General features: G+C 38.8%; 1 protein-coding gene across 3 annotated transcripts in view; it reads right to left on the reverse strand.

Moving 5' to 3' along the window:
* akap6 (A kinase (PRKA) anchor protein 6) overlaps positions 1-12686 on the reverse strand; it is a 281507-nt gene that overhangs the window by 29105 nt on the left and 239716 nt on the right. For all 3 annotated transcript variants that reach the window (XM_031321329.2, XM_031321328.2, XM_035994985.1), the window contains 2 exons: positions 9562-9645; positions 7830-7982 (listed from right to left, as the gene is read on the reverse strand). In XM_031321329.2, coding sequence (XP_031177189.1) covers positions 7830-7982; positions 9562-9645 — 237 coding nt within the window. The remainder of the gene's footprint in view (positions 1-7829; positions 7983-9561; positions 9646-12686) is intronic.

The raw sequence follows: 12686 nt of genomic DNA on the forward strand, positions 1-12686 counted from the left end.
TTCACATGTACTCATTGAAGAAAAGAAGAAAATGTCATATTGTTAACAATGCCTCTGATATAAAATCGCAAACTAAACCATGCTGCATGAGACACCTTGGACTGATGGATTATTTGATAATCTAACAGGTGTATATTTTATTTATGTAAGTATTTTATGGATTGATTTTAACAAGCTACAGGTTATGAACGTATTAGCTACTGTTTAGAGCTTTTATGTATTTATTTATATATTTAAGTGTCTTTTGGTCTTTTAAGTGTCTTGCCTCTTTTGTCGATTAAGGGGGGGTGGGTGAATGGGGGTGGGGCGTTATTGTGTTATGTGTGTATATCTGTGTTTGTGTATGGGGGAAGGCTATTGTATGAAGCACTCTGTGCTACATTTACGTGTATAAAAAGTGCTATATAAATAAAGTCTGATCGATTGATTGATTAAGGTGATCTCATGTGTTAGTCTGGTGTGATACCAGTGGTGTAGTCTACGTGATACGCAGGTATACGCAGTTTACCCACTAGGACATCTCCAGGATTTCCATGTACCCACTTAATGTGCAATGATACGCAACAACATAGTTTTGTGACAGAACTTTCACTTCAGATATTTGTATTCACAAATACGAGGTTGAGTAATGTGACAGAAAACTAAACTAACACTGCAGAACATGCAGAGAGACTACTCTCATCTTTCATCGGCCTGCTGAGCACAGTGCGTTGTGTGGCTGTAGTGTGCACGTTGTGTGTGCGTAGTGTGCGCGTAGCAAGCGGGCCACAATACTCCCCCTACCTAACGCCAGTATCCTCCCTTCACCGCACATTTAAGACAAATATAGGTAGCCTTTTTTATTTTGTCCTGGTTGCTTTGGGGTCAACTGTTGTGATCCAGGCTCAGGTCTCTGATGTGAAAGCCTCTTACTGCTTTATTTTCCATTATATTTTTGATATATTTTGAATGTCATCTGTGTTTTCCTTCTCATAAGATAAATAAAGGTATTCCCACCATAAAGTGGTGCATAAGAGTGTATCAGAATGCAGGAAATGAAGTATTTGATGCTCAAAATAACCCTGCGGGAGGACAGCCAGACCCCACACTTTGATATGCCTTAACAGCTACTCTCTAATTTGCCATGAAATCTGTTGTAGATATTCATTATCCTCAGAGGATGAATCTTAAAGGAACAGTTTGACATTGTAGGAACTGAGCTCTTTCAATTTCCTGTCGAAAGTTAGATGAAATGATTGGTATTGCTCCCGTGTATGATATCAAGCATATTTCTCAATATGTTTACATATTGTAATTTAGGTATTGTTTTATGATCACAATATTGATGTGTACTGTAATTTCTTGAGATTGCTTTTATTTCCTTTTGTTTGTGCTGTAATCAGAGCGCCATTGGAAAAGAGAGCTTGCTGGCCCTCTCTGAATAAATCCAGGTTATAATAATAATATGTCGAACTATTCGGAGAGCGCAGATCTCCGCCAAGGCATGCCCAAATCACAATGATAATGCAGTGTGAATTTTCCCAGTGTGGAACTCATTTTGTGTCTGATTATTCCAACCCCACATGAATGCAGCACAAACGCCATATATCTCACCCTGTGTTGACAAAAGTGAAAAATAATTGGTGTATCTGCCCCATGATTCGGATCTGCTCCAACAGGTTCTTCCTTGGACCATGCTAAACCTTTCCAACAATTGTCATTAAAATCAGCCCAGTAGGTTTTCTGTAATTATGAGGATGGAAAAACCAACCAACAAAGAAACAAACAGAGGAACAGAAACAGAAAGAAGGACAAACCAAACTGTAAATATAACTTTCTTAGCGGAGGTAATAATGTCAAAGTACGGAAAAATGTAAATCACTAGTTCCTAGAGTTTTAGGTGACATAGTCAAATTGCTTGTTTTGTCCAAATTAACAGTTTAAGACATAACAATATAAAACATAGAAGCTGGAACCAGAGAATGTTTCAGGTTTTTCTTCATTACCATACATGACTTGAATTGTTGGGAATCATTTTTCTGACGATCAACTAATCGATTAATCGGCAAATCGTTTCAGTTCTAAAAACAACGGTCTGGGATTTGAACGGCGACGCGACGTTGTCTAGTATCACGCAGACAGTTCCTCCCAAACGCATATTTACACGCAGCCACACATTCACAAGATGCAGAAACAATCACACGTCACACACCTGCCAGTTGAAACATGCACACCAGCAGCCATTTATACACAAGCAAGCAGACTCATTTACACACACACACACACACACACACACACACACACCAGGAGAGGACAATCGTTTTATCACTGAGCAGAAGTGTTCATTTATAAGCTAAACCAGCCAGATATATGCCTCTCTGGTTCTTTTTCTCTCTACACTTCATTCCCTTTCCTTTCTTCTCTCTCTCGCTCTCTCTCTTCCTCTCCCATCTCCAGTAGAAGTGAAATTACTCTCCAGCCAGGCAGCGAGGTCAGAGTGTCTGGCCTCTGTTATTTGTCTTCTCCTCCTCTACAATGCCCAGTGTGTGTGTGTGTGTGTGTGTGTGTGTGTGTGTGTGTGTGTGTGTGTGTCTGTGTGTGTGTGAAAGTGGAAGAGAGAGGGCATTACTCTCACCTCAAACAGCACATGTTGAGCAGAATTAGGCTGATTCTCGCTAATGTTCCACATTCATAACGAGCCACCACTCATCCCGCAGCCCAAATGGTTTTTGATTCAGTTTATTTTATATATAAACTAAATATTTTATATTTAGTTCATTCAGACTTCATTTTTCCCTGAAAAAGATACAGCGACTGCATGAATGCGGCAGTTCATAACCCAGAAAAAACACACAGACACTAAACCACGAAACAATAACGCAACACATCTTTGCTTCTAGTTGTTCTGCAAAAACTGTTAACTCACCCACAAAGATGCCCCCCCCACCCCACCCCAAAAAAATCAAAAGACATAGTGTTGTGTCAAAATGCCTTCCCGGTAGTGTGGAGAAGCTGTGACATTATAATCTAACAATCTGGCATTCAAGTACATTTCCATCCTCCTGTTTTTAGATTCTACTTCACAATGAAAGGGAAACGGAACTAATGATCAGAGCTTAACCCTCCTGTTGTCCTCGGGTCAAATTTGACCCATTTTCAAAAAGTTTCTACTGTATATCATAAATTTGGGTTTCTTTCAACCACATTGTTAAAAAAAAAACAACGTGGATGGTTCCATAGAACGAGTAAAGTAAATTATCAGTTCACTACTTTCATTGAATTTAGGGGTTGTATTCAATTTTATGGCATTTGAAAAAAATTATAAAAGAACGTTGAAATTGTCAAAAACATCGGAAAAAGTACCAAAAAAACTTGGATAAAAGTGGGGGGAAAAAAATGCAGAAAAAAGTGCCAAAAAAAATCAGGGAGAAGGCGACAAAAGTGTCAAAAAATACGACCAAAACGTTGACCAAAAAGTTTTAATTTAAAATTTTGACCCAGAAAAACAAAAGGTTGCTTGTTGGTCAACGGGAAGACAACACAAGGGTTAACCCTCAAATCAGAAACGGAACATGTGAGATTTCATCTGGCTCTTAGCTCTGTAGTAAAATATTACATTTATACATAGTAAATACTTTGTTATCATGAATCCCACTTAATGTTGCAACGTTCCACCGCTCAGTCAACGAGACACTGTGATTTGACTGGGAGATTGGCAGTCGACTCAGGCTCCTTTAAACGAACTGTGGTCACCACAACTGATTTTCTTGGTAGTCGTGGCGTTGTTTGGTTGTGGTTGTTTGGCTTCATCGCCTGCTTTACGTTTACCTGGCAGACCTGGAAGTGCAGCAGAATCCTGCATGTTTATTTATATATTTGGGTCGCTGCACCTCCTTTTACACGGCCAGGCCCCCTGGGCCTCCAGTTTGGGAACCACTAGCCCAGGAGGGTCAAACTCAACTTCTCTAAGGGACTGGAAAAAGAGAATCGCATCGAGGGCCGGACATGTATGGCTATTAGTAAGTAAGTAAGTAAGTCTATTAACATGCAAGAAAATCAAATTTGCCAAGAATGTCGTGACAAAACATTAAAAAAAGCGTTAAAAAATGACAGAAAAAGTGCCAAAAACTTCTGAAAAAGCAGCAAAAATGTGACAAAATGTCCAAAATAGCACTAAATATTTTGAAAAAAATCCCCAAAACGTCTAAAAAAAGCATTACAAATTAAGAAAAAAGCCCCCAAAATGTCGGAAATAGCACCAAGAATTTCGGAAAAGCGACAAAAACTCAGCCAATGCGGTTGCTATGCAGGGTGGGTCTTACCAAAAACCAAGTGGGACTCATGATAACCCAGTATTTACCTCTCTCTTCCTACCAGCCCCCCCCGTCCTCCTCCCTCCTGCTCTTAACACATCGCTATCCGTCAATTAATTGTTGGCAATCAATAAATTGTCCCTGTGTGTGTGTGTGTGTGTGTAAGAGTGTGTGTGTGTGAGTGTGTGTGTGTGTGTGTGTGTGTGTGTGTGTGTGAGCTCTCAAATGCATACAACACGTGTCTCTACAGGCATTTATGTAACACAACTTATGGATTTACGTCACTGTCACTATGTGTGTGTTTGTGTGTAAGTCTGCTTAAGACTTGACAGCGTGTGACTGTGTGTGTGTGTGTCTCTCTATGCAAAACCGTTGACCTTATATTCAAATGCTCTCCTCCGTCTGTCTCTATAGAAACATATTCATCACTATTAGAAATCCATAACAGCTCCATTCTGCTGCAGCTGAATAAAGCACTCAGCTCTCTCTCCCCACCCTTTCTGTGCGTTGCCCGGCCCGAGCAGCCGGCTCTGGACGGCTCCCTCATGAGCGATATTTCTCCTAACACCCACGAGCTGCACATGTGCTGCGCCGCCATCCTGCAGCAGCGAGCGGCTCCTACCTGAGGCGTAGAACCGGAGCTGGTTCAGTGGCTGAAGATTTTCTAATCAGACAAACCGTTTGGCGGCGCGCCGTCATGGCGGCAGACACGCATGGTGATCTGATATGCAAACTGTCAAAATCTCATTTGCCACGTTTCTTTTTGTTTGTGGCGGAGGTTTCAGAGAAAACATTGCTTCTGTGACACTGATCGCACCGGAGAACTAACAGATTAGTTTTTATCAACTGGCTGCTCGTGGACTGTTTCTCTGATTTAGAACGGAGCCGTCGTGTGAAGCTTCAGCCTTTTAAAAAGTCACAATAGAAACAGGTAGTTTTGCTCCGATAGTGGCAGAGCGCCATTATTCCATCCGTCTTTTCAAAACAACTGCAGACATGCCAGGGTACCATCACTGGGGGTGGGAATCACAGGGTACCTCATGATACCATACACGACACATGGCTCGAGACACCGATAATATCGTGATACAGCAATTCTGCAATAATCAATATATTGCAAGACAATCCCATAATGATACATCACGATATGATGTGTAACACGCTAAAAAAATACTAAAAAAGAAAATGCTAAACAGATATAAGGGTAGGTGTAATAAGCTCATGCTTCAACCTAAACTTTTTCAGTCAGTATTGATTATAAACGAGTTAAGATTACACTGTATGAATTAAGGACACTTTGTTTTTTTTTGTTTTTTACCATTTATGTTATGTTTGTGATGTTGTAGATCCATTTGATGGAAATAAACTAAACAGAAAGTGCAGCTTTTCTCTCTTTATTCACTGCAAGTCCAAATTGTTAGAAAACCAGTTTTTAGTAGAGAGTAGTATGTAGAGAGACAACAGTAGAGAGTAGTACGTAGAGAGACAACAGTAGAGAGTAGTATGTAGAGAGACATCAGTAGAGAGTAGTATGTAGAGAGACAACAGTAGAGAGTAGTATGTAGAGAGACAACAGTAGAGAGTAGTATGTAGAGAGACAACAGTAGAGAGTAGTACGTAGAGAGACAACAGTAGAGAGTAGTATGTAGAGAGACTTCAGTAGAGAGAGGTATGTAGAGAGACAACAGTAGAGAGTAGTATGTAGAGAGACAACAGTAGAGAGTAGTATGTAGAGAGACAACAGTAGAGAGTAGTATGTAGAGAGACAGCAGTAGAGAGTAGTATGTAGAGACAACGGTAGAGAGTAGTATGTAGAGAGACAACAGTAGAGAGTAGTATGTAGATAGACAACAGTAGAGAGACAACAGTAGAGAGTGGTATGTAGAGAGACAACAGTAGAGTAGTATGTAGAGAGACAACGGTAGAGAGTAGTATGTAGAGAGACAACAGTAGAGAGTAGTATGTAGAGAGACAACAGTAGAGAGTAGTATGTAGAGAGACAACAGTAGAGAGTAGTACGTAGAGAGACAACAGTAGAGAGTAGTACGTAGAGAGACAACAGTAGAGAGTAGTATGTAGAGAGACAACAGTAGAGAGTAGTACGTAGAGAGACAACAGTAGAGAGTAGTACGTAGAGAGACAGCAGTAGAGAGTAGTATGTAGAGACAATGGTAGAGAGTAGTATGTAGAGAGACAACAGTAGAGAGTAGTATGAAGAGAGACAACAGTAGAGAGTAGTACGTAGAGAGACAACAGTAGAGAGTAGTACGTAGAGAGACAACAGTAGAGAGTAGTACGTAGAGAGACAACAGTAGAGAGTAGTACGTAGAGAGACAACAGTAGAGAGTAGTATGTAGAGACAACGTTAGAGAGTAGTATGTAGAGAGACAACGGTAGAGAGTAGTATGTAGAGAGACAGCAGTAGAGAGTAGTATGTAGAGACAACGTTAGAGAGTAGTATGTAGAGAGACAACGGTAGAGAGTAGTATGTAGAGAGACAACAGTAGAGAGTAGTATGTAGATAGACAACAGTAGAGAGACAACAGTAGAGAGTGGTATGTAGAGACAACGTTAGAGAGTAGTATGTAGAGAGACAGCAGTAGAGAGTAGTATGTAGAGAGACAACAGTAGAGAGTAGTATGTAGAGAGACAACAGTAGAGAGTAGTATGTAGAGAGACAACAGTAGAGAGTAGTATGTAGAGAGACAACAGTAGAGAGTAGTATGTAGAGAGACAACAGTAGAGAGTAGTATGTAGAGACAACGGTAGAGAGTAGTATGTAGAGAGACAACAGTAGAGAGTAGTATTTAGAGAAACAACAGTAGAGAGTAGTATGTAGAGAGACAACAGTAGAGAGTAGTATGTAGAGAGACAACAGTAGAGAGTAGTATGTAGAGAGACAACAGTAGAGAGTAGTATGAAGAGAGACAACAGTAGAGAGTAGTATGAAGAGAGACAACAGTAGAGAGTAGTATGAAGAGAGACAAGAGTAGAGAGTAGTATGTAGAGAGACAACGGTAGAGAGTAGTGTGTAGAGAGACAACAGTAGAGAGTAGTATGAAGAGAGACAACAGTAGAGAGTAGTATGTAGAGAGACAACAGTAGAGAGACAGCAGTAGAGAGTAGAGAGTAGTATGTAGAGAGACAACGGTAGAGAGTAGTATGTAGAGAGACAGCAGTAGAGAGTAGTATGTAGAGACAACAGTAGAGAGTAGTATGAAAAGAGACAACAGTAGAACAACAAATACAACAAATACAGAAAAGGAAAGAGCAGTCTATGCTCGTATCAAAGTTTTTTTTGTGCGTTGTTCCAGAGTTTAGGCTCATTTCACAAAACGTCTCGACACCGTGTCGGGTTTGTAAAGATCGCTCCATAACTAAAACACTGTGGCTTCAATCACAGCACCATCTGTCTTTCACGCTGCATCTTAGCATCTAATCAAACTCTGACATGCTCAGTGAGTGTAACCGTGCGTCAGCCAAGCGCCTGCAGAGCAGAGTGAAGGATGTAAAGTGTAAATGTCAGAGCGCTCTAACCTGCTGCTCTCCCAGCTCTCTCTTCAGTCGGTTCTGCCACTGCAGCGCCTGCATCACGATCGCCTCCCACCTCCGCTCCAGGTTGATTGACAGCAGCTGCAGGGCCTCGCGGTGCTGATCCGCCTCCGGGCCCACCTCCGCCATGGGGCCCGACTGTCCCAGAGGTGGGGAATAGCAGAAACAGTTTTGTTCAGAATTAAGAAAGCAATTATCATACTAATCATATGATTAAATGTAAAGAGTGTACATCAATATAAGTCCTCTCTTCAAGGTTAATCTGAGTCATTAAAGGTGCAGTAAGTAAGCCTTATAAAACTATGGCTATGCATTCATTCTCCCTTGTGGGGGGAGGGGCTTAGGAGACTGTTTTGGGCTTTAGCAGAAAGGGGGGAGGGACTGAGAAGTTGATGTTCAAATTTCTAAATTTCTTTCTAAACTTCTTCAAAAAGTCCTGGATCTTCCCAGTCCTACCTACAGCACCTTTAAAAGGGTTGTCACTGATTCTCCCGGGTTTTATGAAGGAAAATATAAAAAAAAATGTAAGAAATAAAAACAAACTCAAATGCAAAAAACAAGCAATTTTTTTTTTTTTAATTTAACAGTCAACTATATCATATAAAAATCTTATTTTTGAAAATTGAAATAAACTTCCGTTCTGTAGTTTTGCTGCTCTGTCTTCAGAAACAAACAAAGCTAATTTTAACATTTTATTTAAAATGTAAATTGCAAAATATTTGGTATTTTATCTTGAAAAAGGAGTAAGAAATAATAAATATAATAATATATAATATAGAAAATATTTATAAAATATAATAAAAGTAACAAGGTATTTTGCTTGCTCTGTCTTCAGTTTATATTTTATTCTTTTTTTGGATTATGGAAGGGGTTGTCAAGTTCAAAATCACTAACTCTTCCGGGTTTTTATTAAGGAAATATGAGAAAAAAAATCGAAGAAATAAAAAACAAACGCAAATGCAAAAAACAAGCTAATTTTAAAAAAATTGGAAAATGTTACCGGTAAATGTTTATATTATATAAGAATCTTTTTCTTGAAAATCAAAATAAGTTTCTGTTCCAAAGTAGTTAGTGTGCCTGCTCTGTCTACAAACTCAAATGCAAAAAGATTTTTTTTTGTACAAAAAAGCTAATTTTAGCAATTTTTGAAAATGTAACTATAAATAAATATTTATATCATATCATTTTTTAATTTAAATACATTTCCGTTCCAAAGAAGTTTGCCTAGTCTGTCTTTGACAAACTCTTTGTGCAAAAAAAAAAAGAGGCAAATTTTAACGGTATTATATCGGTATTTTTTCTTAAAAATGGAGCAAAAAATAATAAACATATAGTAGCAAGGTAGCTTGCCTGCTCTGTCTTCAGTTTATATTCTTCTTTTTTGGATTATGGAAGGGGCTGTCAGGTTCAAAGTCACTAATTCTCCCGGGTTTTAAGAAGGAAATGCAAAAATCAAGCTAATTTAAATTTTTTGAAAATGTAACTGGCCAATATACGGTATATTTAAGTATCTTTTTCTTGAAAATTAAATTAATTTCCGTTTGAAAGTAGTTTGCCTGCTCTGTCTTCAGTTTATATTCCTCTTTTCTGGGTTACGAAAGGACGTGTCAAGTTTAAAAGTTTTCTTAGATTTGTTTTCCGGGTCAACTGTAACGTAATAAATTATGTTATAATTAGTAAATAAATCAGATTAGTTATGATTTATGTTTCAACCCACCTGGCTCTGCTGCAGCAGCTTCTGGCAGAGTTTCAGAACGGAGGCGACTCCTCGGCGTCGGGCTCGCACCTCCGAACACAGAGACTGGAGGGTGACAGGAGAGAGAAAAAGGTCAGCGAAACGCAGTGAATATTCAAACTATTAGAATTCAGATACATGAAGCATCTTCCGTGTGCTGTTCCGTGTCGCTGTCTGGCGGCAGAAAGTGATGCGTTTTTACATTTCTAGCTTGTTTGTAGGGAAGAGAAATGCAGTTTATCTGTGCGATGAGGGAATATAAACGGCATTTCACACATTTACAACAACCAAATAAAGCAATTAGAACAACTATCTCTTGTTTCTTGAACCATCAGACTTTGGTGTAGCAATGTCTATGTGTTCACAGATCACGGCAATTCATCTGGTAGCGTAACACAAGGTTATCAGGTCAGCTGAGTTAGTGCTCTCCTTTAAATCCCTTCTTAAAGGGAAGTGATGCTACCACTGCCTGTTGCCGATTGGCTGAAATAGTGTTTTGTTGCCCGTGCACTCCTTTCTGTTTGTTTTCAACCCCAGATTTTCTTCAGCGCTAGGGCTGCACAATATGGAGATAATCAAATATCATGATATTCTTCACCAAATACCTCGATTTCGATATTGCGACGATATTGTAGGATTGACAATTGGTGCTTTTAATATTTTCAATTTTATGCTTATTGAACAATTGTATACATAAACATATTCCAGTTGTTTCAATATTTATTTTATGTTTTAAATCCAGTTGTCTCTTATTCTCCGGTCCATCTCCTTACACTGAGTTGCATGTCACCTACAAACACTACTTACTTATAACCTAAACATATTTCCCCACAACTGCATCAGTTTATCCTTTTACATAAGCAAAACAAAGAAACAACACACACCAAAAGTAGCAATATAAAAGCCATATCGTTGACATTAACAGCCACAGCAACCCCACATCAAATACATAGAAGACAACTGGTGCTTTAACAACATGTTATTCACATGTATGTGAATATATGTTGATATATGAGATTTTAGATAAATAACCATCAGAAATGTGGATATAATGACTCAGTGGGTAAAGGTAAATAATGAAACAGCTAGAACAGTCTGGTAGGTTCAGAAAATGACTTCACTTTACTAGGGCTGCCACCTCTTAGTCGATTAGTCGACTAATCGGTCGTTTTGGTCTTAGTCGACTAAGATTTCTTTAGTTGATGAGTCATTTTTTATGCTTATTCATGCTTAATTACCGTATTTTCCGGACTATAAGTCGCTCCGGAGTATAAGTCGCATCAGTCAAAAAATGCGTCATGAAGAGGAAAAAAACATATATAAGTCGCACTGGACTATAAGTCGCATTTATTTAGAAATTTATTTCACAAAATCCAAGACCAAGAACAGGAAAGGCAAGTTATTCAACTACACAGTAGCACACAGAACAAGGGGCTGAATACGGTAGGTGTCCGGTATGTTAACGTAACACATTAACAGTTATTCAACTACACAGTAGCACACAGAACAACTACCAGGGCGTGGAGACGTAACTGCAGCGTTGACGAGCCTCTCCCAGCAGGACGCTGTTCAAGCACCCATCTGTGGACTCGTTCCTCCAGCTCTGGCCATCTTGCTTTCAGCCCGCGATTAGCCGATTAGCTTTCTTTGTTTTCTTTATTGCAGTAAGACTAACCTTTTCGCCAGTCCCTCGCAAGTTTCTCGCTCACTCCAAACTTTCTTTGTGCTGCTCGATTACCGTTTTCGGCTGCGTATTTTACTACCTGCAGTTTGTAATCTGCAGAATAAGATTTTCTTTTCTTTCTCAGTTGTCTTTAGGAGCAGCATATAGTTGTCACAAGCCTAGAGCGCCTCTCGCGGCTGTAGATGGTAATGTTTTCAGTATGAAATAACATTTAAAAACATGTTAAATTATATATATTTTGATATATAAGTCGCACCTGACTATAAGTCGCAGGACCAGCCAAAGTATGAAAAAAGTGCGACTTATAGTCCGGAAAATACGGTACTCATTTCCAAGAAACTTATGGACACATTTCTGGTAAACACAAGATGTAAAGTGGTGTCAGGATTAATTGTGGAGAAACTCAGTTTTACAGATGGTTCATTAACTACATTTATATTGTGCTTTTCTGGTCTTAACCACCTCTCAAAGAGCACAGCTCTGTCGATTACATCAACTAATCGATTAATCGACAAAATCATATAAGTGTTAGTCGACTAAGAATTTCTTTAGTCGAGGACAGCCCTACACTTTACTGTAATGCAGCCTTTAAAACCAGGAAAAGACAACGCATCATATTACGATATCCAAAATCTAAGACGATATCTAGCCTCATATCGCGATATTGATATATTGCGCATATAGTATCGATATATTGCGCACACAGAAAATAGAGAGTTAAAGGACCGTGGTGAGATATTTGAAAAATTTGACAAAACTGTATTGGATTATTGTCGCTTACTGCACCTTTAAAACAGACTATTATTGAAGAGCCTTTCCTGATTTTATTTGAGCTTGAACCTCCTTTAAACTGTCTTTAATCCTTTCAAAATGTTTTTCCTATTCTTACCTATTCTGTACAGGTTTTAATACAACAAATAGTTTTTATCCGTTTTGTTTTAGAAACCTGATGTTTTTATGGCTGCTCTGTTTTATTTTGCTGTTTTGTAAAGCACGTTGTGACGTGGAAAGGAATGCAGTTTTTCTGTGTGATAAGGGAACATTCCCCACATAATAATCCCTAATAAAACATCCAGAAAACGCGTGTAATGTCTTGAATATGCAGCAAGCTTTGAACAGTACAGGCGATATAATATAAATAATAATAATATTTACATAAATAAAGACGTGCATGCAGAAAAGGCACAAATTGTTGCAGAAAAATTCACCAGAATGCAGGAAATTGTGCAATTGTTTGATGCTCAAAATGTTATTACGGGGGGGATGGAGGGGTTACAACCCCCCTATTTATCAAAACTGGCCAACACAACCCCCCTAAATATCTTATTATAATGATAAATGAAAAATATAACTGTTGCTAAACATGATAAGTGGTTGGCTTCCTTGATTCAATGTAATTGGCAAGCAAAGAAAAGACCTCCTT

Source organism: Sander lucioperca, chromosome 18, assembly GCF_008315115.2.
Source record: "Sander lucioperca isolate FBNREF2018 chromosome 18, SLUC_FBN_1.2, whole genome shotgun sequence".
In the NCBI taxonomy this organism is placed as follows: domain Eukaryota; kingdom Metazoa; phylum Chordata; class Actinopteri; order Perciformes; family Percidae; genus Sander; species Sander lucioperca.